Source organism: Xiphophorus maculatus, chromosome 13 (genome assembly GCF_002775205.1).
Source record: "Xiphophorus maculatus strain JP 163 A chromosome 13, X_maculatus-5.0-male, whole genome shotgun sequence".
Classification (NCBI taxonomy): domain Eukaryota; kingdom Metazoa; phylum Chordata; class Actinopteri; order Cyprinodontiformes; family Poeciliidae; genus Xiphophorus; species Xiphophorus maculatus.
Window position 1 is genome coordinate 27,909,771 of NC_036455.1, and position 23,356 is coordinate 27,933,126.

The 23,356-nt window shown below is 39.1% G+C and overlaps 1 protein-coding gene across 2 annotated transcripts in view; it reads left to right on the forward strand.

The window, feature by feature from the left end:
- trappc9 (trafficking protein particle complex 9) overlaps window positions 1–23,356 on the forward strand; it is a 214,892-nt gene that overhangs the window by 55,664 nt on the left and 135,872 nt on the right. For both annotated transcript variants that reach the window (XM_023345160.1, XM_023345161.1), the window contains one exon: window positions 10,294–10,446. In XM_023345160.1, coding sequence (XP_023200928.1) covers window positions 10,294–10,446 — 153 coding nt within the window. The remainder of the gene's footprint in view (window positions 1–10,293; window positions 10,447–23,356) is intronic.

Genomic DNA, 23,356 nt, shown 5'->3' on the forward strand with positions numbered 1-23,356 from the left:
GGTCTTCATTGTTTGGTAGTATTCTATTAAAACATTGACATTTGTCTCAAAGCCAATCAGTTGGTCTCTTTTAGTAGTTTATGTCCTTTATTGCTTAGACACTAGACCAATTTGGTGTAGTCATCATCCATGAACACAGGGAATGTTTCAGTTTATAAATATGACTAAATGTTTTAAAAATTTGTAATAAAAAATCTTGCAATATTTTCTATAACTGTTAATCACAAAAGCTGAGTTCAGTTTTACCAGCCATATTGCTTTAATTCTTTCAGGCATGCTTGAGGAATCCTTTAATCTCCCATGGCAACCATTTGGGAGTGCCTAAACTCTAACTCTCGCAAAGCTCCGCCTATTTCCACAAGACTCCTCCTCGGAGCTGGAGACTCTGCCCCACCAGGCAGCCCGCCACTGCAATTCCCCCACTCAGCTCCTTCAGACTAGCCAGCAGCAATTAGCAAACCCCTGGTGGAACTGTGAGTCTGCTGTGATTTTCATACAAGCTACTTCTTACTCCAACGCCCAAGTATACTAAAGGCTTAATGGAGAAATTGTTGTAATGACTTCCTGAAGGCGGAGTGTCAAAAAGAGCAGGTGCTTCTTAAAGAGACAGAAGCCAGATTTCAAGGCATTAAATTGTGAAGTCAAATTTCTTTGTCATGTTTGAAACGTTAGATACAGCATTTTTATAACAACTGAAGGCAACAGTTACCTGGTTATAAAATGACACTATGTGCCTAAAAAACACGCAATACCGTCCCTTTAAAGAGCTCACATAATGCTCCAATTTACAGCAATTCAAAAGCCAGTGAGAAGCAGTCAAGTTATTGATATCTATCAGTCAGGAAATGGCCATTTCTACCCTGTTGGGACATGGGAACCATTATTCACACACAGGAAAAATAATAGAAAATGGCGACTCTCTTTTGTCAAAATAATTTTTGCTAAAATGACGAGATTCTGATGTGGCAGCTGAAGGAGGAACAGCTTGTCCTGCTCTCTCCCGTCTTTACTGATAACTTTGCCTGAGCTATTTTTAAAGTGACAGTTTTTATAGTTATATTCACATTTTCAACATCATAACTGGATTACTACAAACCTAAGGACTGGGGGATTTTCTTACTTTTACTTTTATTTTTACCTTACTTTTCTTCATCTCCAAGTTGAACCAGGACAAAATGCCTCTGGCCGACCCCAAGGACATTAGCAGTATTATACAACGACTTCAGTCTATAGAAATGAAGATCAAACAGCTGGAGGTGAACTTTGAAATCAACGCTAACTGTGGAAATCAGACAACTCTTCCTCAAATCAAAGGAGAGGTTGTACGCCTCACATCAAGCAGCTCACCCTGGAACGCTCTGGGTGCCAAGCCGAAGCAAAAGTCTCACACCGCAGATCCGATGAGGCGACTGACAGGGAGAACCCCTCACCTGGACGAATAAGCATGGCCGGCTCTGAGCCGAAACCCACCTTCAACATCAACACCTGCTCCACCAAAGAAAAACAAACAAGCAGCTGCATCTAAAACGGTTCCACCGACCCCGCTCCCAAGGACAGAGCGACCAGCCCGAGCCTCAAAACATTCTGACTCTGTGGGAATCCCCCTGAAAAACAGATTTTCTGTACTCCAGCCTGAGCCTCTGAGTGAAACCTCGCTTTCAAACATCAACAGTGAGGCAAGACCAATACATCCACCCCCCAAAGCCCCAAAGGACAAAGCGGCTACCAGGAAAACGAAAGGTATGCCCAAAGTGCTTATTGTTGGAGATGAGGCAGTAAATGGAATCAGTCACATTTGCAATCCCAAGAAAACGAGAGTGATTTCTTTTCCTGGTGACACTGTATCTGATTTAACTCGTAAAGTTCTTTCGCTAAACACTGATCAGCCAGATATTGAGTCTTTAGTTGTGCATGTTGGAGCCAACGATGTGGCAAAGCAGAAATATGAGATTCTGAAAAAGGACTTTAATATTCTACTGAACACTATGGGAAAGTTAAAAATGAAGTTATTTCTCAGTGGTCCAATTCCATCACCTCAATGGGGAGACGAAAAACACTCCAGGCTGGACATGATAAACAAATGGCTGATTAAAAGCTGCTCTGCCAGCTCAGTGACCTTCATCGATAACCTCTGGATCTATTGGCAGCGCTTTCACCTTTTTGGAAGAGGCGGACCCAATCTTAATAAACATGGGATAAAGCTACTCACTGCAAATCTTTTTCATTTTATCAACAAGGACAGCAACGTGATCATCGCTTCAGAAGAACAGGCTCAAGGATTTCTGACTAGGATGAAACCCTCCGCTTATCATGAGCAACCAGTTCCAAAACAAGCTGATACATCGACTGGAGACAGAGCGACTGGTTCCCTTCCTCCTTCCCCCCCCCCCCTCTCTGCTCACCCACTTATTCACAGGATTCACAAGATACACATGAAGAAATGTCTTCTGGACCGGAGTTTCTTAAATTTACAGATGGAATGAATCAACAGGTTTTACTTGGGGCGTCTCTCCTTAGCGCTCACGTAGCAGACCTCACTTCATTTAAGCCACCTGACTCTAACTTCCCAGAGGATCCATCACTCTGCGTTTCTGAGGTCTGAGGCCGGGGTCCAGACTTTATCTTTACACCCTTCTTGCTCCAGAATGTGTCTGGCCCCCCGGCACTGCAGAACAGGACATTACCTGTCCGGATCACTACAAGAAAATTTACAAGAAACATAAAATACAGCTGTTTTAATTCAAACATCAGACTGTTCCCTTGCCTAAAGGAACCTCAGACTGAAGATTTCTTGGCCTCCAAGTCACTTAAACTAGCTCTTTTAAATACCAGATCTCTCTGTGCTAAAGCTCTATTAATTAATGATTTCATCACTGAGCATAATATTGATGTTATGTTTCTGACAGAAACATGGTTGAATGATAATAATGAATCGATCGTACTAATTGAATCTGCGCCTCCTAACTACAATTTCTTCAGTGAGAATAGAAAACACAAAAAAGGAGGAGGCGTGGCTTCAATATTTAAGAATACCATAAATTGTAGTAAAATCTCTTTGGGTCACTTCACCTCTTTTGAGTATCTTGGAATTGAGGTTAAAGGCCACAAATGAACTTTGACTGTAACTCTATACAAAACTCCAACTTTTGTGAAAAATTTCTTTACTGACTTGAATGAACTTCTATCTCATATGTATTGATTATGATTGTTTAATAATTGTCGGTGATGTCAACATTCATGTTGACAATCCCCAAGACAGAGGGGCAAAAAAGCTCGCTAATATTTTAGAGACTTTTGGTCCAACACAACATGTCAAACAAGCAACACACACTCAAGGACACACACTGGACCTGGTTATCAGTAAGGGTGTGAATATTTCCAATGTCTCTGTAACTGATGTCGCCCTGTTGGATCACTTTCTGTTTGAAAGTTCTTTATCTTTTAACCCACTTGGACAAACAGCAACCATCACAAAACGTTCTCTCACTGAAAACACAGCAGAAACTTTTAATCAAATCTACTCTTCTTCCTCACCCTTAAGCTGTAATGATGTAGATAAGTTGGTAAATGATTTTCAGTCTAAAGTCTAAGATATTATTGATTCCATTGCCCCAATTAAAATGAAGGTTGTGTCTGGTAAAAAGAAATCTCCATGGAGAAATGCACAAACAGTTAGATCTGCAAGACAACTCTGCCGTAGAGCAGAACGAAAATGGCGTAAAACTCAACTCCACGTTCATTGTGACATCTATAAAGAAAGTCTACGTAACTATCATTTAACACTAAAACATGCAAGAGAGGCTTTCTTTGCAGATGTCATAAACAAAAACATTAACAATGCTCCAGCTTTATTTGCAACAGTTGACAGAATCACAAACCCTCCTGTGACGTTACCGCCTGAATTCCAATGTATTGCTGCCTGCAACCAGTTTCCCAGCTTCTTTTCAGAGAAAATTAAAAAAATCAGAGGATTAATCTGCACATCCACTATAAAGTCAGTACCAATGCTGAGCCCAAACAAAATAAATACAGGAAAAATGACCCAATTCCAGCTACTTAATTATAAAACCCTACAGGAAATTATAAGTCAAATAAACTCCAGTTCCTGCTGTCTGGATGTTTTACCCTCACATTTCTTTAAGAAAGTTCTGCCTGTCTTTGCTGCTGATCTGATCCAAATAGTAACTCATCGCTCTCATCAGGCGTTTTCCCCCAGGCTCTGAAAACAGCAGTAATCAAACCACTTATAAAAAAAGAACAATCTGGACAAATCACTAATGCAGAATTACAGGCTGACCTCTGACCTCCCATTCATCAGCAAAGTTATTGAAAAAGCTGTGTAAACAGTTAAATAGCTTCCTAATAATAACCAACCGCTTTGACTCCTTCCAGTCTGGTTTCCATGGTTACCACAGCACAGAGACTGGCCTAGTCAAAGTGTTCAATGACATCCATATAAATACGGACTGTGGGAGAACCACAGTGCTGGTTCTGTTGGACCTCAGTGTTGACCATGACATATTACTGAATCGACTGGAGAGTTGGGTTGGACTCTCCGGTCCAGTGCTTAACTGGTTTGAATCCTACATAAAGAACAGGGATTTCTTTGTTTCAATTGAAAACTTCTCATCAAAGAGGTCAAAGGTCACATGTGGGGTACCCCAAGGTTCAATCCTAGGACCCCTTTTATTCAATATTTATATGCTCCCACTAGCTCAGGTTATAACAGGAAATAATATTAGCTACCATAACTATGCAGATAACACACAGCTCTACATTACGATGTCACCAGGTGACCTTTGACCCCATCCAATCACTGAACAGATGCTTAGAACAGATAAATGTGTGGATGTGCCAAAACTTTCTCCAGCTGAACAGAAACAAAACTGAAGTTATTATTTTTGGACCTAAAGAGGAACAATCTAGAGCTATAGATCTAGAGTTATAGATCTAGAGTCAATGCACAGCTTCAGTTATTACAACTAAAAACCAGCGATCAGCCCGAAACCTGGGAGTAGTGATGGACTCTGACCTGAACCTCCAGAGCCACATAAAGACAGTTACAAAGTCGGCCTTCTATCACCTGAAGAACATTTCCAGGATTAAAGGACTAATGTCTCAGCCAGATCTAGAGAAACTCATCCATGTGTTCATCTTCAGTCGTATTGATTATTGCAACAGCGTCTTCACAGGTCTGTCCAACAAATCAATCAAACAGCTGCAGCTGATCCAGATGCTGCTGCTGGCGTTCTCACTAAAACCAGGAAGATAGAGCACATAACACCAGTTTTAAAGTCCCTCCACTGGCTCCCTGTAGCTCAGAGAATAGACTTTAAAATACTGTTGTTAGTTTATAAATCACTGAACGGCTTAGCACCACAATACATTAAAGATCTGCTGTTGTTGTATCAACCTTCCAGACCTCTCAGGTTCTGGTTCTGGTTTTGCTCTGCATCCAGAACCAGAACCAAATGAGGAGATGCAGCTTTCAGCATCTATGCACCACAAATTTGGAACAAGCTTCCAGAAAACTGTAAAACAGCTGAAACACTGACTTCTTTTAAATCTCAACTAAAAACCCACCTGTTTAGGATTGTATTTGAAATGTAATCAATTACAAATTTATTGATGGAACTTGACTTAATGCTGTGTTTTGATTATTGATTCTATGTTGCTTTGTGTTTCTGTGTTTGATATGATGTAAAGCTCTTTGAAATGCCTGCTACTGAAATGTGCTATACAAATAAAATTTGATTGATTGATTGATTGACTTCACTTCCAAGGTTTGGAACGACAAAACCTGGAAGTGATTGGAAAGCAAACTCCGCTCTGTTATTTGGACTCTCTGTTGGAAGCTGGAGCACATTCGGTGGTAATCTTTTTTGATTTTTCAGATTTTAATATAAAGTGTACACATACAGGGACGTCTTGTTGCCAACTTTGCCCAAAACTGCTGGTTAATTGCTAGCCATCTGGCAGCCCACAAGTTTAGTCATTAATTTATTTTCCTCTTCGGGGGTCACTATCTTTTGAATCTTCTCTTTGCTCCTTTCTCTCTGCCAAGCCTCGATCAGCTTTTCTTGCTTCCAATTTGTTTTTGAGCTCTGATGGTTGCTGATAATCATATTGGTATTCATATTTTTTAATGCACCTTGATTTATTTGGAGCGTTGCATACGAACAGCATTCCCTGCTCAACACCTGGCGGTGAAAAGAAAAGCTGTTATTTACAATCTGCAATTGTGTTATTGGGGGCAGATGTAAACAGTTTGGTCTATTCATAGTGCATATATTATTGATTTGACACATGCTCATGGAAACCATCAACATGGTTTCTCACTTATTACAAAGCTGCACAAACACAGTTGTTTGAAGCAAAGCCCACCCAGGAGGAGATACATTTGTCTTTGCAGAAAAGGTGAAACGAGTGCGATAAGGATTGTTCCTTTGCTGTCATCTGTTTGGAAACTGTTTGGGTAAATATTAATAAAACTTTGTAGAAATTCAAAGCACAGACCACATACATTTTTTTAATTACCGTCCTATTAATTTTTTTTAAAAGGCCTTGCCTGAGAATTCATTTACCATGTGCCATCTGGTAGTATAATAAAACTTTATTCATAAAGAAATTAATTTATTTTCATGTGTTGTATGTGAGTTTGGTCAAACGTTTACATACACTCATTATTGGCAGTTTAGGCTTTCATTTGAACTCATATTTTTTCCAGGACAAAATGATCATATAACAAACAATTTCAGTTATTTTTTCTTAGTTTATGTTTAATGGTGACCCTGCGTACCAGTCCATTCATACACGCCTGCTATTTTTGGGTAAATGTCCCGTAGCAAGTTGGCAGGGAATCTAGATGCTTTTATTGGCCATCAATAAGCTTCTGGCATAATTCTGATTGGATACTTTCTGTCAGAATTGGTGGAGCTTATTTAAGTTGATGTTTCATGAGAGCTCACACATGCAAGACAAGGCAAGGCAAGGCACGGTCGTTTGTCCAGCACCAGTCATACAAATTCAAGTCTAAAGGGCTTTACAGGGCATCAAAAATAAAATGTCTAAGCATAATTATTATCACACTTCAAACGGTTCATTAGTCAGATTCTGGTTTTTATGCCTCACCATGACTCTTTTAAACAAATATCTTGTCATTCAGACAAATAGTTCTATCTTTGTCTCTTTTCTTTCTGCTTCCATGTTGTTTGACTTCTGATTCTCGAATTCTAACAGTGAACAACTAAATCATACTTTACCTATTATTAGATTGAGTTAGACTTTAATTTGGGCTTTTAAAAGATAAAAAAAATGCATTAAACAAAACTTTTAAAGTATTGAAACAGAATATTTAGGACACTTTTCTTACATTTTGTATGTCATATATGATTTAGAGATGCACAAAAGCAAGATCTTACAATTGTTGGACTGCCTGATGAAATACTGTTTAGAGGGTAGATTCCAGTAAAAACCACATGTCATAACAAACTGGGTTCCCCAAGGTTGTGCCACTGATCCAAACACATTTTTTTTTCATACATGAGAAATTTTTATCTCAACATTCCTGTCAAATTTATACCCCTCTGATATGTTGAAAAGAAAAACTAAGTACCTCCATGTTATTCACCAGTTTCTTTTTCTTTCAGATGATGTCTCTCTCATTATGAGTAGTTTGAAATTTTGACTGATTACTTAATTCTTGATTTTTTTACAGTTTGCAGTGAAAGAAAAAAAAAACCTCTTAAAGTCTTTTTTTGTTTTTGTTACCATAAAAACTTGTTGGTGTTCACTTTTTGTCCACGTGTTGCTGTGTGATGTCACCCTTGCTAGATCCCGCCCCATCTCACTGCTGGAGGGCAAAACTCTACTTGCTGGCAATGACTACCATTTGCTTTAGCTGTCAAGCTGTCTTCATAAGACGCTTAATCTTAAATGTATAAAAGAAAAAGGGATGCAGTGCTTTGTTACCAATAGTCAACACTACGACCACAAAATAACAAGGTTAGGAAAAAGTTTGTTGTGGCCATTTATGCAAAATTTTGCAAATTGTAATTTCTACCAATTTAGTTTTCCTCTTTGGGCAGTTAGAATATATTTAAGTTAGTTTAGAAAAAAAATTGTAATTAATTTGTATATTTGGAATTGTTTAGATTACTTTGGTAATTGTTAGACCCTCCCATTAATTTGAGTAATTAAGAACACACCGGGTGCTTGGTGGAAGTCTATTGTTTGGTCTATTGTGTTGACGGGAGGTTTTGTAAAGGATTTTTTTTTTTTACCACTTTTTTGAGCTTGAAACATCAAATTAAGATTTTTTTGTGCTTTTAACTAAGTTGTAAGACATTTTTAGTAATTATTTTGTCACTATTTTTTCAAGAAATTAAAGCATGTATATGTTTTCAAAACAATCTAGTCAGAAATGCGTGCAAATCAAACCACCTGTTGCCACCCGCAGCCTCAGTTGGGATTTTTGGTTTTGAAACATGGAAGGCTGCGTCAAAGTTTGAATAAAAAACGTAGAGGGGGAGAGGGAAGTGATCACAGCGATCAATTATTAATAATTTCAATAATTATTAATTATTGTTTTGCTCTTTGTGTAAGAAATGTTTGTGTGTTTTTTAATGCAGAATCCTGACACATTAGTGGGATTGTTGTCAGTCAGTTGCTATGGCAACAACTCTGTGTGTAGCGCAGCCGGTGCAGAGGGCGAGAAAATAAAAATAGAAGTGGTTTGAGTTGTTCCAACGGTTTTTCTGCATCATTTCCCTTTTATTAAGGCATTTTATGTATTTACTGTCTACATCTGGCTGAACTGTGACCTATTTCATAAACCTTACATACAGTGGGATGGTATTCTTCTCTCTTTCATGTTGTCAGACACTGATTTATTTCTACCGACGTTATTTTCAAACTCTTTCCATTTTACTTCCAGAACTCCGTCAGACATAGAGCTTGGTGGTGTTCGTTTTGTTTGGATGTACCTTTCATCTACTGTACTCTGGTCCTGCTCACCTCTCCTGGTCCTCCTTCCTCCTTAGATGTAATCCAGTGTAGCCTTTGGACCGGCAACAGTTGAGTGTCTTTCTGTGGCGCCGAGTTCTCTTTGGGAAGCGAATGAATAAAAGATGAGAAGAGCCTAAACAGGAAGACATCTGTTGTGAAACAAACATTCCATTACTCTTTCTGCCACCGTACAGATACAGCCATCTTTTAATATATGACAGCTCCCCATTTCACTTAAATACATGTGTATCCAAAAAATAAAAAGAATACTTGATGGATGACAAACGCCTTCTCCTAATGAGTAATGGGTTATGTGGCATTTAATAGGTGTAAAAATAAAGTGAGCTGTCTTTGATTCACTGGAGACTGAACATCTTTTACTCTTGCAGCCATGCTTCCTGTAAACACATCATTTTACTCAGGTTTCCTGTTAAATACTTGGACATATCCAAATATATAAGCACAAAGTACAGTACAGCACAGAGGAAACAGCTGATAGAACATTGAATATAGATAAGACAATAAGATAATCTGAAAGTATTTTTAATTTATCTTGTGACATAAAGGATTTCTCTCATCAGTAACTCTGGTTGCTGTAACCCATTTTGTGTAATAAATTGCTGCGATAATTGTAATGACATCCACTATATAAGCTTTTCTGCTTGTTAAGTTTCAGCGCCTAATGCTGCACAGCTGAGTAAACGACCTTCTGTCCCAGAGATGTATTTTAAATCCTCCTCCTGCTTTCCTGGCTGCTCTATCTCTCACTTCTTCACTTTTAATTCAATCCAAGAGCTCCGCCTTTATGAATAATTAAGGCAAAGAGTTATTCCCATGAATGTTTATTTAATGGCACCCTCGTTCACATCCTCTCTGAGGATTTTTACGGGTTTTGGTGATGAATCGAGCCAGGATGTGTAAACCGTTGTTCCCGCCAAGAAGTGGCCGTCTGCAGCTCGGCCCGGGTTTGTGTGCGAAGCGCGCCGTCCTTGCCTTTCCCGCAGCGTCTCCTCCATCAGGAGTGGCTCACCTGCACAGGCAGAACGCATGCTTTATTCAGGTGATGTTTCATTCATTCGCTGCTCCTGGCTGAAGTGGATGCAGCTGAGTCATTCATCTCCGTCAGACGGGCCGGGAGGCGTATGTTACCGTCTGGTGACGGGCGTGGAGGACGTCGCAGAGACACAGGCGCACTTTGTAGTGTTCACATGCAATTAACACCCCGCCACCACCTCTCCCATTTCTAAATGTATCGTTTTTGTTTTTGTTTTTTCTTTGTTCCTGCAGACAAAGTGTTTGGCAAATTTCTGAGTTGGGATATAGAGGAAGCAGTGCGTCAACTTCCGCTTAAGCCGGGCCAGACTGTGAGTCTCACTATCGGCATCAAAGTCAAGCTGGACTTCTCCGGTCAGGAGAACCTGCTGCAGGACCTGAATGATGGTGAGTGGACACCTTCGATGTTTCTGCCTCGTTTTGCATCGCAATCACCAACTTGAATGTTTTTATTAGGATTTTCTGTGATACGGTAAGTTCTGCTGGACGATAAATTGTCCCAAGAGTTATTGCAATAAACGATGATAATGTTGTTTTAAGAACATTTTCAAGCAATGCATTGATACTAGAATAGTAATGTAAGTTTGCAATTTAATGCTATAAAGAACACTGAAACTGTAAGACATTTTAAATGTCCAAAATAAAAACACAACAACCAAAAGCAACAAACACAAAGGATATAAAAAAAACAGACATAACCATAAAACCATAAATAAAATGGATTATGACATCTCCGTAACAAAATTTCCCTTCAAAAATAAATGACCATCAAGGAAGGCCATTTTAATTCATCGTGCAATTCATTGATTATTTGCTTGTTGCGACAGGGTTAATTGTGGGAGGCTTAGTGTTTAGTCACACAAAATCCCAATAAAAGATATGAAACTTTTTGGCCATAATATGAATAAAAGTAAAAAAAAAACAATTAAAGGGACTTGGATTCATCTGTACAGCACTGTGCACTGGACAGAAAAGAGATGTAATTATGCATACCTTCATCTTTTGTGACCCATTCTTATTTAATATAAGCAAAGTCAAGTTGATTTATGAAGAACATTTCAACAGCAAGGCAGATCAAAACACAATACAGTCATCAGTTATGAAACATTACATTCTGTCAAATGTCATAATCCAAATCATCAAGCAAATACATATCAGATATAATGATCAATGTTCCACTTACTATTAATCACAAGCAACTCTAAACAGGTGGGTTTTAAACCTTATTTTAAAGGAACTCAGTGATTCAACGGAGATCTATAGTAATAAATATTTAGCTGCAGTTCTTTTAATATACGTCCTGTAATCATACATACTGGAAACAGAAACCTCTCCTCTTCTGCTATGGACTATTGTTGTTATTTTTAGGAGTACATGTGCTCCTATTAGCTGAATGTGCTGTTCTACATGGAAAGACTCTGCCTCCTCTTATTTAGGATTCAGCAGCGATAGCATCAAGGGTGAAGGTCTGTGCATCCGAGTTTCCCCTCCTCGCCCGTACAGTAGCTTCCTCACTTCAGAGCTAGATTTTATCAGTTTGAATAAAAAAAAAAAACACCTAGCCAAACCTTCTTCCCAACCTCAGAGCTCATTCAGTGCGTTCTGCCACAGTTCATTTTCTAACCTCTTTTTGCAGCTGTCGTCTTCCTCCCTCTTCACACTGTCGAGTGTCTTTATTACAGACGCTCACGGGCTGATGAATATTAATGTGAGGCGGACCCGCTCCCGCCTAGTTTACTTTAGAGGGCATTTGCATGTGGATTCAGATGACTGGGAACGCAGACGCGGGCGACGCCGCAGCGGCACGCTAGACGTGAAGTTGTCGGAACGATACAGTTTGAGCGTTTTAATTAGCCCCGTGATTATCCAGGCCCTGAATTAATGAGATAAGATGTGTTTCCTCCAAATACTACAGCTCTGAATGCAGCTATTCTGGCGACTTTATTGGTTTGCAGTTTCAACCAAAGACATTCGATGCTATCTGGCATACACTACATAAAGCGGTCATGATAATTATGTCGGGTTGGTCTACTGATTAACCAATTTGCATAAAGTTGTTGTTCAACTTTGTTTTCTGCATGCCTCTGTACAGGAAGATTACAAAGTTTGCTGTATTTGCTAAATGAGCACCAGCTTATTATTATTATTAAAATTATTTTTTATAGCATAAAATGTTAAAATAACAAACTGTAGGATTGTTATAGCCCCTTACAAAACTATATTCATTCAACAAAAATGTCAATATTTTACTAACGTAGCACACCAACACAGTGTGGAGCAGAGTGATCAGGAAGGGAAATTTTCAACTTTTTCTACAAATGAAGAAAGTGTGCTGTGCTATGCAGCACTCCAGAGTCAATAATTCCATAATACTGATTGAAAAGGTTCTAGTTCCACTGGCAGATGATTCCACAAATATGTGAAAAATTTCACAAGTGAAATAATCTGCCAGTAGAACTAGCACTTTTTCCACCAGTATTAAATAATCATTTGCTTGAAACAAGCTTGCATTTCTCACATAGAAGTTACTTGTAAGTTAGTGTTGTCCTAATATAAGTGTACTGAGACATTTTCACTTTGAAACTAAAGAAAAATACTTAAGATTTTATTTTTGCATTGATAGTCAGAGGGTCTAAAATTGGATTAAGATCTAGTCACAAACGATGTAACTATATATTGACAAAATATGCAGCATTTCAATTCAAAAACCCTTTTTGCTCTTAAAATATTAGGTAAATAGACGTAAGAGCTCAACCGCACAGATGTTGTTTTTAATATATTATGTAGTTTATTCAAACATCAGATTGGTCCAAATGCTATGACACCTATTCAGAAGTTATTTAGAAATGAGGACAGTGGATGCTAACATTAGTGTTGGGGACGTCTGTGCTGCTGCTACATGGTTAGCATTGAGAGGCTATTTTTGGCTTGAATAGCTGTGCTGATGGTCTAAGTGCATCCTATTTTTATGATACAAATAAAGTCATATTGTCAAGCTTTTTAAGAATTTTTTCCCCTATAATTGATTTATTAAGAGAAAACATATGTGAATCTTGGTCGTTGCTGTTGGACTTGTCAAACCCGATCTACGTTGACATTTTCAAGACGACACAGCTCAGGCTTCTTTCTGCTGATTCGGAAAGTTGCCCTGCTCTTTAAGCAGCAAAGCAAAATGGACTCAGCCAAGTGTTGATTGTCATTGTTCAGTTTGGCAGCTGTCAGCATTTTACAGAGCTGAGTGAAGAGAGTTGGACATGCTGTAGTGCAGTGGATCCCAACCTCTCCTCTAATGAGAGCTTACCTTCTCTCACCCCGTTAGCAGAGCAATCATGTGCTCACTCACACACACATGTCAACACTCATTATTATAATCATTAGCATGTTTTTATCACATCCAACCCACATGACGTCTTGGCAGCTCATGTCTACAGTAGGTGAAGGCATTGAGTGCTGTTTTTTTATTGTTTATGTAGACAAACTGATAGAGAAAAATCTTAAGATTTTCAATAGTTTCCATAACATTTTTTTTTTTGGATCAATTTGTTGACAATAGTATTTTTTTGTGTCCCAGGAAAACTATAAAGAAAGTTTTGCACTTTAAATTATGAATTACATATACTAAGTTTGACCTCCTGCATGGCTAAAATATATCAAACAAAGCTCCGGTTTATTATTGGTTCTTTTACTAAATAAAAGTCACAAGTCTTCAGAACATCAAAGGCTGGACTGGAAATAAACACTAATAGGTCTTATTTCATTCAGATTGCAACATCAAAGGAGTTGATTTTAGTTCAAATCTAATATTTTTGATTGCTAATTTGAAATGGATATTTTCTGTTATGTGCGTGTATTATTTAGGAGTTTGTCTGGATAAAATCAGATAAAATTAGATATCTGATCATTAAAATGTGATTAAATCAGGTGATTCTTGAGAACTGCACCGCTCTTAGGGCCAGCATATCAGTAGCTCTCTCTGCTGTTACTTTTTCTCTTATCGACGGTCGTTATGATGCATAACCATGGTAGCGGCTTTATTTACAACAGGGAGCAGCTGATTAGCATCTCAAATCTCAAAGCTGGAACTATTCCCCCAAATCCCTTTCTAACCAAACAGTCAGACAGAGATTTATAAAGGAGCGGCAAAAGCAAATGATGTGGATTAACAGCGCTTGCCAACAACTGATGGAGTCATCCTGGACATGTTTGACAGATTGTCTCTGCTTTAATTGAGCTGTTAGCATAACAGTTATGTATGACAGTCATACAGCAACAGTGTCTTAAGTCAGACTTTTTCAGATTTCTCCCTGCAATGTCTTTTACGTTAGCACATGAAGGCGCCTCGGCAAGTGGCTCGAATGTTGTTAAAAAAATGGAAAATATAGCAGACACACATTCAGAATGTTCTCGCACCCTTAAAAAGTCTTAAATACTTGTGTCAAGAATAAAGGCCTTAAAATGTCTTAAACTCATTTAAAAAAGTAAGTTTGCCTTAAATATTCTAATAAAAGGTCTTAAACTTTGTCATGACAATATTATTTAATCTCATATATTCTCAGATTTTTTCTTTTCTCACAGGACTTTTCTGTCACTCGAGGCTACCTGTAACTAGCCGCTAACATACTTTTGCTAGTTGGCTAGCTAGCTTTCTTTTTTTTTACGTCTTTCACGGGTAAATGAACTGTAAATTTTACTTGCTTGGACCTGCAGATACGCTGACATTTGACTGAGCTCAGGGAGCTTTTAGTGGCTTTTTAGCAAAAATCTCTGGAAAACTTCAGCAGCTTCTAGCTGTTTATTGTTGCATAGGGCCGTACTGTAGACATCTTAGGTCTTAAAAAACATGTTGATAACCCATCTCATCTGGCAGTTTTCAGATGTTTTGTTGTGAAAGAATAGCACAGACAGTAAGGTAATTTTCTTTATAGAGCACATTTTCAGCAAGGCATTTCAAAGTGCTTTAAATAAATTAAGAGTAAATACTTAAAAAACAGAAGAAAATCATTATAAAAAACATAACCTAATAGGACAGAGCTAGCACACATACTACTGCAGAGGAAATTTTGCAACTTTTATTTAAATTTTAAGAAAAAAAAATCAACCTTTAGTCATAAAACAAGCGTAATGACTAAAGGTTTGAATGTCGATACATCTTTATAGTAGACATCAATAAACCTCGATAGCCTACGTTACTCATTAACTACTTGGAAACCAATATTTAAAGTTCCCACCATTTGAAGGAATGTGTTGTTTCATCTCCCGCCAAGGAAGTTAAATTAGTTGCTTTCGAAGCTCCAACTCTAAATAAATAGGGATAGTTTTTACAGTTAAGTAATGTGTTTAACAGCTAGGGTTGGAGACCTTGAAAAAGTTCCACAGCCTCAAATTAAGCATTTTAAAAACATTATTTTGAGGGGAGAGAAATCAGCATTTTAAAAATCTATTGTAAACAAAGTGTGTAAATGATTTTAAAATTTTTTTTGTCAGTATAAATATTTATCAGGCAGGGAAATGGTAGCTAGGTCAAACAATAAGTTATGAATAGAAATGCAGAGAACGGCTGCAATAACAACATCTGCAGATGACTGAGAGCATGTGGATGAATATGGAAGACGATGCATATGAATGAATTCCTCAGCTCTGCTCAGGTGGAAAGGTCTCGTCTCTTCTTCAGCTCTGCCTTTCTGTAGCTGAGCAGCCTGAGGGGAAACCAGAGTTCACATCTTGTGTGCCTCCCTGGGCTGCAGTCCTGCTGGTGTGTGTGTGTGTGTGTGTGTGTGTGTGTGTGTGTGTGTGTGTGTGTGTGTGTGTGTGTGTGTGTGTGTGTGTGTGTGTGTGTGTGTGTGTGTGTGTGTTCACAGCAGCTTTGCTCTATATTTAATAGAACTGTAAGCTCAGATATCTGGATGACTGTTCTGGCCGGTTTGGCTCTTGCTATCCGCCGTGCTGCGTTGGAGGCTGTTGTCTTTTTATTTGCACACTTCTGAATGTCCACGTGGTTTTTGTTCTGAAATATAGAGCCTCGCGAGAATACTCCTGACCTTTAAACATTTTCACATTCTGCCATGTTATACCAACAAACCTCAATGCATTTTATTATACGTATATAGACCACAGAAAGTGGGACTCACTATTCCAGGACATTGCATTTTACAAGCTTTTCAATATTTTTAATAGTTAAAACTGAAAAAATTGCCATATTTTGCAGTCAGTTCCCCATTCTAATAACTCCAAAACGAGAATATTAGTGAGGAAACAGATACTTAGGATTTAAGGTTTATATATCATCAAACTACATTTAGGTCTTTTTAAAATTTCTGTTGAATTATTTTGTTGAAATGTAATACAGAATTTGGGCAAAGTTTAAAGATGTCTGCAAATACTAACTAACTATTAACATATTAACATGATAAACAGAAACAATAGAAAAACATAATTTGTTGTGAACTGTTTTCCAAATAAAGTAAAAAACAAAATTTACGAGCAAAGGAAAGCAAAAATAATTTTACAGGAGTTGAGCAACTAGTTAACACTTAATTTGAAGGGGTGTGCATAAGACTGACATGACACTGTCATAAACATGTCTTAGCAACAGTCATGAACATGAAGGAGTCTTCATGAATGTGTACAGCTCTTGTCATAAAGTGTCATTTGGTAAATAATGACCCTTTTAACACAAAGTTCTATTAAAACTTGCATGAAAAGGCCATTAAAAGTATCAACTTTTCATTAAAGATGTCTTTATTTACCTAATGACACTTGTAATACGAGGGAAAATGAAACTAAAGTATCGATCTTAACACACTAGTATTAAGGCAATACTGTTACTGACTTGGAATCAGGGTCAAGAGGTTTAAGAAAAGAAAAAAAGCCTTTCTGTTGTGTTGGTCAATCATTTAAAATCCCATTTAAAAATAACACCGTTTACTATTGCGGCACGATAAAATGTAAACTAGAAAATTTCGGAAGAAATTTAGCCGGGGCCTGCCAAGGCGTGCCCGTCGGTTAGGGCCCGGCGCTACAAATTGGCATCGATGCTAAAGAATGCTGCAACGTAATCAATAGCATGCTGAGAATCACAAGAACGTTAAGTAAGGTGGACGTGCACCATTCAGTATGATTTAAAATGTTGTCAAGGCTTTTATTTTGGAAGTTTTGTTAAACTTCATTTCAAAGGGCCAAACTAATCCCATGCGTAATAGTCCTTGGGTTAAAATAGTTATATAATGCTCAAAACACAAGTAGTTGATGTAAAAATATTCAAGGCTTTTATTTTGAAATTTGCAGTATGCTTCATTTCAAAGGGCCAAACTAATACTATGTGTAACAGTGCTTTGGATGAAAAAGTCAAATAAAGGCAAAAAGAGCAATTACATGATGTAAAAATATTCAAGGCTTTTATTTTGGAATTTTTGTTAAACTTCATTTCAAAGGGCCAACCTAATCCCATGTATAACAGTCATTGGGTTAAATCAGTTATATAATGCCCAACAGAGCAAATATCTGATTTAAAAATATTCAAGGCTTTTATTTTGAAATTATTATTATGCTTAATTTTAAAGTTTAAAACTAATCCCATGTGTAACAGTTACTGAGTTAAATCAGTTATATACAGCCCATAGCAGCAATTAGTTCTAAAGGCCAGTTCAGTCAACCTGTGTTTCAACTGAGGGTTCCACTATAGTTAGAACTACAGTGATGCGTATTTGTAGTCCTAACCACCAGCCAATAGCCTCTTGAGTTCCGTTGCTATGGTAAATAAGTTTCTCACCAAGGTGTGAACTGTTAGTGAAAGAGCCTGAGAGCCTCAGAAAATCCTGTCGCATGACTTTGCTCTGAAGCACCGTGACAGAAAACCATATGGACTAGATACATTTCGAAAACATTTTACCGGAGCAGACATGTGTATCAATGTGAGGACCGATTTTGATACCAATCGTGCGATATTTGTGGGCGTGATGGCGATTTCAAAATTATTTTGGGCTCAAAAAATCTCTTCATTTCTCACTCTAGCTGAGATCTAAAGGCCCTGGCTCTCACTCTAATTTCCGGAAAAATGAGAAACTTTGGGTCGCTTAGAGACAAATTGTGGACAAACCGTAACTGGTATCGACGAGCCGTCTTCACTTTAGAAGAGATCACAGACGTATCTACAAAATGAAATTTGAATGGTATTTCTACGTGAATTCGTGACGACACAGAAAATCCTCAAAAATAGGGTATTTCTAGGATTTTTCCCATTGACTTATAATGGGGTTTTTTTCGTAGTTCTTTGTGAATTATGTCGCCACGTTAAGCCCAAATCCCACCAAAAGTAATAGCTCCAATGGCGTGAATTTTCTGCACGTTTTGATACCTCATTTGTAGGTGTGCACCCAGCGGTATGAGCCGCATTAACGGTTACGGATGAAAAATAAAGAATTGGGAGAATAGTAATAGGTTCCTGCCATTGCTTTGCATGGCAGGCCCCAACTAGTATGAAAACCTTTGCAGCCTAAGTTGTTTGTTGGTAATTTTGTAGGCGTATGCACATCTGGTTTATGCTGATAATCCCTGGCTGGTCCGCAGTGCTCTCTGGGTTTCAGCAGGCGTGGAACGGAGAGGCTGGTCCTTCCCAGTTTATCCCCAGACACAGTTTATCTCTCATTTCTCATCCTGCTTGAAGACCCCACCACACCATAACTCATGATCTGATGGGACTGATATCATCACTCAGGACTAATGGACCTTGACTTCCAGCGTGCTTTATTGTGTTAAATGGTGTGAGTGTGGAAGCTAATGACAGCACGAGTGAAGAGGGTGACGCGCGCTGCAGACTGGCTTTGCAGCTAACATGCAAGAAACAAACAGTAAAAAGCCCACGAGTAGTTCTGGAAAAAATAATTAAGAGTGTACTTAACATTTAAGGAACATATCGTGGATTAGAGGAACTCTGTCACCTGGTATGTAGTCAGGAGGTGGACTTGTCACACCAAATTGCTTGTCAAAGAAGTTTGCGACTGAAAAACGGAGAAATCAACATCCGGAGCAAAATTGACTCTTGAAAAATACATGCAGAGCTATACTTTCCTCCAGCTACAGCTGTGTGTTTGAGTACACCTTCAGCTGCCTGCAGCAGACTTCATGGCGGATGAGAGCTGCCTTCCATATAGGAAATGGAGTGGAAAAAGACCGCAGATAAGTGTGCCAGTGGCCAGCCTCACAGGACTGCCAGCTAGTGCAACATTTTGAAGAGAGAAAATATCTGCTCTATTTCATTTTTCAGTGTTCTGTCAAATCAGAGTGCCTGAAGGGTCAAAGGAAAGTCACGGAAAGATGGGGGAAAAAATCGACCCTGAAGGCTTTACTTGAGCTGTTATCATACAGTAACTCTTGAACTAAACGTTTTCATTAGGTTTACAACTTTGAATAAGAATTCTACTTTTTGGCGTTCTTATGTGTTGGAAATATGATGTCAAGGAGGGTCATTAGATTTACTACGTCTATTTCATCAGAGAGAATCACCCATGAGATATGTCATCTCATTTTTAAGGAGGCCTTATATCAACCATAGGAGTATAAGGAGCAGAATAAACTCAGTCTGAAGATAAGGTTCTACTGGACTGGCCACATTTATTGGTTTTTCTGGTAAGGATATGTAAAAAGCCTTAAAAGAATTTAATTTTTAGTAGCATAATCTTACACTGACAAAGACCTTATTAATACTAGAAGTTAGCACCTAAATCTCAATATACAGTTTAGCATTTCACGGACTCGGGGCAGACAGAGAAATCTTGGACCATTCATCTTTGCGCAATCTCTCTAGATCATAAAGAGTCCTGAGTCCTGTCTTATGCTTCTGTTTTTCGTCTTACCCTGCAGGTTTTCTATAGATTTTATTTTGCATTCACACAAACCTTATCTTGTCCACTTTAAAGGAACTCTACTTTGTCTAGAGAGTCCAGTTTGTTTGGGGAGTTGTGAACACGCAATCAAACTCTGAAACGGACCAAAAATGTGAACTGTGGTCCGCCTAAAAACCTCTGTTTCAGTTTGGTTGAAGTAAACTTATATATATGAACGCTAAGCGGACAGGAGATCGCTCCAAAAGCAGAAAACTGACTGAAGCACAGTGCATTCTGGGCTTCAGTCAAAGCAAACACGCAAGGTTAGTCCTATTGGGAAAAATTTCTGATGGTTTTTTTCCAAAGACAAAAGAAAAATCTTACATCTGCTAAAATCTGACAGCCCTCCATATTTAACATTTTGTGGAGAAGGAAGTTGTCCTCTTGTCGTCTTTATAGGTTTTTATGTCATTTCCTTCAGTGGCCCCACAGGCGAGGGAGGGAACAGATTTGACCAAAGGTTTGGTACATTTGACACAGTGTAGTGTGAAAGTGAAACACAGCAGCTGAAAATACACTGCTCAAAAAAATAAAGGGAACACTCAAATAACACATCCTAGATCTGAATGAAAGAAATATTCTCATTGAATACTTTGTTCTGTATAAAGTTGAATGTGCCGACAACAAAATCACACAAAAATCATCAATGGAAATCAAATTTATTAACCAATGGAGGCCTGGCTTTGGAGCCACACACAAAACTAAAGTGAAATAACACTACACGCTGATCCAACTTTAATGTAATGTCCTTAAAACAAGTCAAAATGAGGCTCAGTATTGTGTGTGGCCTCCACGTGCCTGTATGACCTCCCTACAACGCCTGGGCATGCTCCTGATGAGGTGGCGGATGGTCTCCTGAGGGATCTCCTCCCAGACCTGGACTAAAGCATTCGCCAACTCCTGGACAGTCTGTGGTGCAACGTGACGTTGGTGGATGGAGTGAGACATGATGTCCCAGATGTGCTCAATCGGATTCAGGTCTGGGGAACGGACTGGCCAGTCCATAGCTTCAATGCCTTCATCTTGCAGGAACTGCTGACACACTCCAGCCACATGAGGTCTAGCATTGTCCTGCATTAGGAGGAACCCAGGGCCAACCGCACCAGCATATGGTCTCACAAGGGGTCTGAGGATCTCATCTCGGTACCTAATGGCAGTCAGGCTACCTCTGGTGAGCACATGGAGGGCTGTGCAGCCCTCCAAAGAAATGCCACCCCACACCATTACTGACCCACTGCCAAACCGGTCATGCTGAAGGATGTTGCAGGCAGCAGACCGCTCTCCACGGCGTCTCCAGACTCTGTCACGTCTGTCACATGTGCTCAGTGTGAACCTGCTTTCATCTGTGAAGAGCACAAGGCACCAGTGGCGAATTTGCCAATCCTGGTGTTCTCTGGCAAATGCCAAGCGTCCTGCACGGTGTTGGGCTGTGAGCACAACCCCCATCTGTGGACGTCGGGCCTTCATACCATCCTCATGGAGTCGGTTTCTAACCGTTTGTGCAGACACATGCACATTTGTGGCCTGCTGGAGGTCATTTTGCAGGGCTCTGGCAGTGCTCCTCCTGTTTCTTCTTGCACAAAGGCGGAGGTAGCGGTCCTGCTGCTGGGTTGTTGCCCTCCTACGGCCTCCTCCACGTCTCCTGGCGTACTGGCCTGTCTCCTGGTAGCGCCTCCAGCCTCTGGACACTACGCTGACAGACACAGCAAACCTTCTTGCCACAGCTCGCATTGATGTACCATCCTGGATGAGCTGCACTACCTGAGCCACTTGTGTGGGTTGTGGAGTCCGTCTCATGCTACCACGAGTGTGAAAGCACCACCAACATTCAAAACTGACCAAAACATCAGCCAGACAGCATAGGTACTGAGAAGTGGTCTGTGGTCCCAACTGCAGAACCACTCCTTTATTGAGTGTGTCTTGCTAATTGCCAATAATTTCCACCTGTTGTCTATTCCATTTGCACAACAGCAGGTGAAATTGATTGTCAATCAGTGTTGCTTCCTAAGTGGACAGTTTGATTTCACAGAAGTTTGATTTACTTGGAGTTATATTGTGTTGTTTAAGTGTTCCCTTTATTTTTTTGAGCAGTGTATATCAAGTGTTGCAACTTTGATCCCCAATTGAACCTAGACTACCGGCCAATCAGGTGAAAACATTTTTAGATCTGGAGACTGAAATGCGCCAGTAGATGGGAGAAATTTCATTTTGTGTGTGGTGAAGCATTTCTTTATCAATTTGACCATATGTTTTGAGTTACTATTTTGCCCAAGGACCCAGGGACAAACCATTTTTTCTTTTTTGACAGAGAAGCCCACAGAATTATATATCCTCCACCATACTTATTGCACATATATGGTGCTTTTCCATATATACATCCTTTGCGGCCCTAATTTTGATGTAACCTAATGAAATTCTGTGTACATGCGGGCACATTTGTAAATTGGCTTTAATATGCAGATAATTGTGAGCCAAATGCAACCTGTATCATTCAACACATAAATCCTTCGGATAGGGCAGAAAACGGCAAAAAAGAAATGATTCTTAGTAATTCACTGCAATTCGGAGCTGTGCTAAAAACCTTACCATTATTTCTAATGAGAAACTCTCAATCTTTGCTGTTATGTTGAAGAGCTGGCAGCAATGTGGCCTGTGATAGAAATGCTGAATTCACCCAAATCTCCCTCAGGCCATCAGACACACAACGAGACAGATACTGATTGGGAGGTGGGTGTAAAGGAGGGAGGTTTCGGGGTGGGGGCTGATTGCAAGGCAGTGCCATAGTTAATCACAGCTCCCATTACTCAGAGTCCCTGTGCCACAGGACATGCAGAGTCATGTGTACCTCCTGAAACAGGCCGCCACTCATAAAGGATTCAGATCATAAACTGCATTTTTTTTTATCACTCTTATTCCCTTTCTCTGTTTAATCTGCTAGATTATTGTCACATGTACTGTAAACACTTTTAGCAAGCACTAAATAAAAATGTCCCCGTCCAAATGTTTTTGTAAATTCATCTGTACATCTATCAATACTCTAAAAAGTAATCACTGGAAATATTTGTAGGAGCCGTAGAAAGTCCCATTTTTGACTTATAAGTGGAAGAAAAAAAAACTATGGGGTCATTCAGGTTTACATTGTGACTTTATTGTAATCAGCAAATTGTATATTTTACATGTATAAATACATGTCAATATTAATATAGTTAATAGAAATAAGTTATAGTAGTCTGAAAACTTTGTCTTATTAGACCAACACATCCAAATTGAATATAGTACGCTTTATTTAGCCATAAGCAGCAATTTAAAATAGATTGAAAATATTAATATGTCCTCTATTCATATGCACCCATGACACTGGGCCTGATTCATCAGCCGGCTACTGGTACAAGAGAGGGTAAACATGCTATACCTCC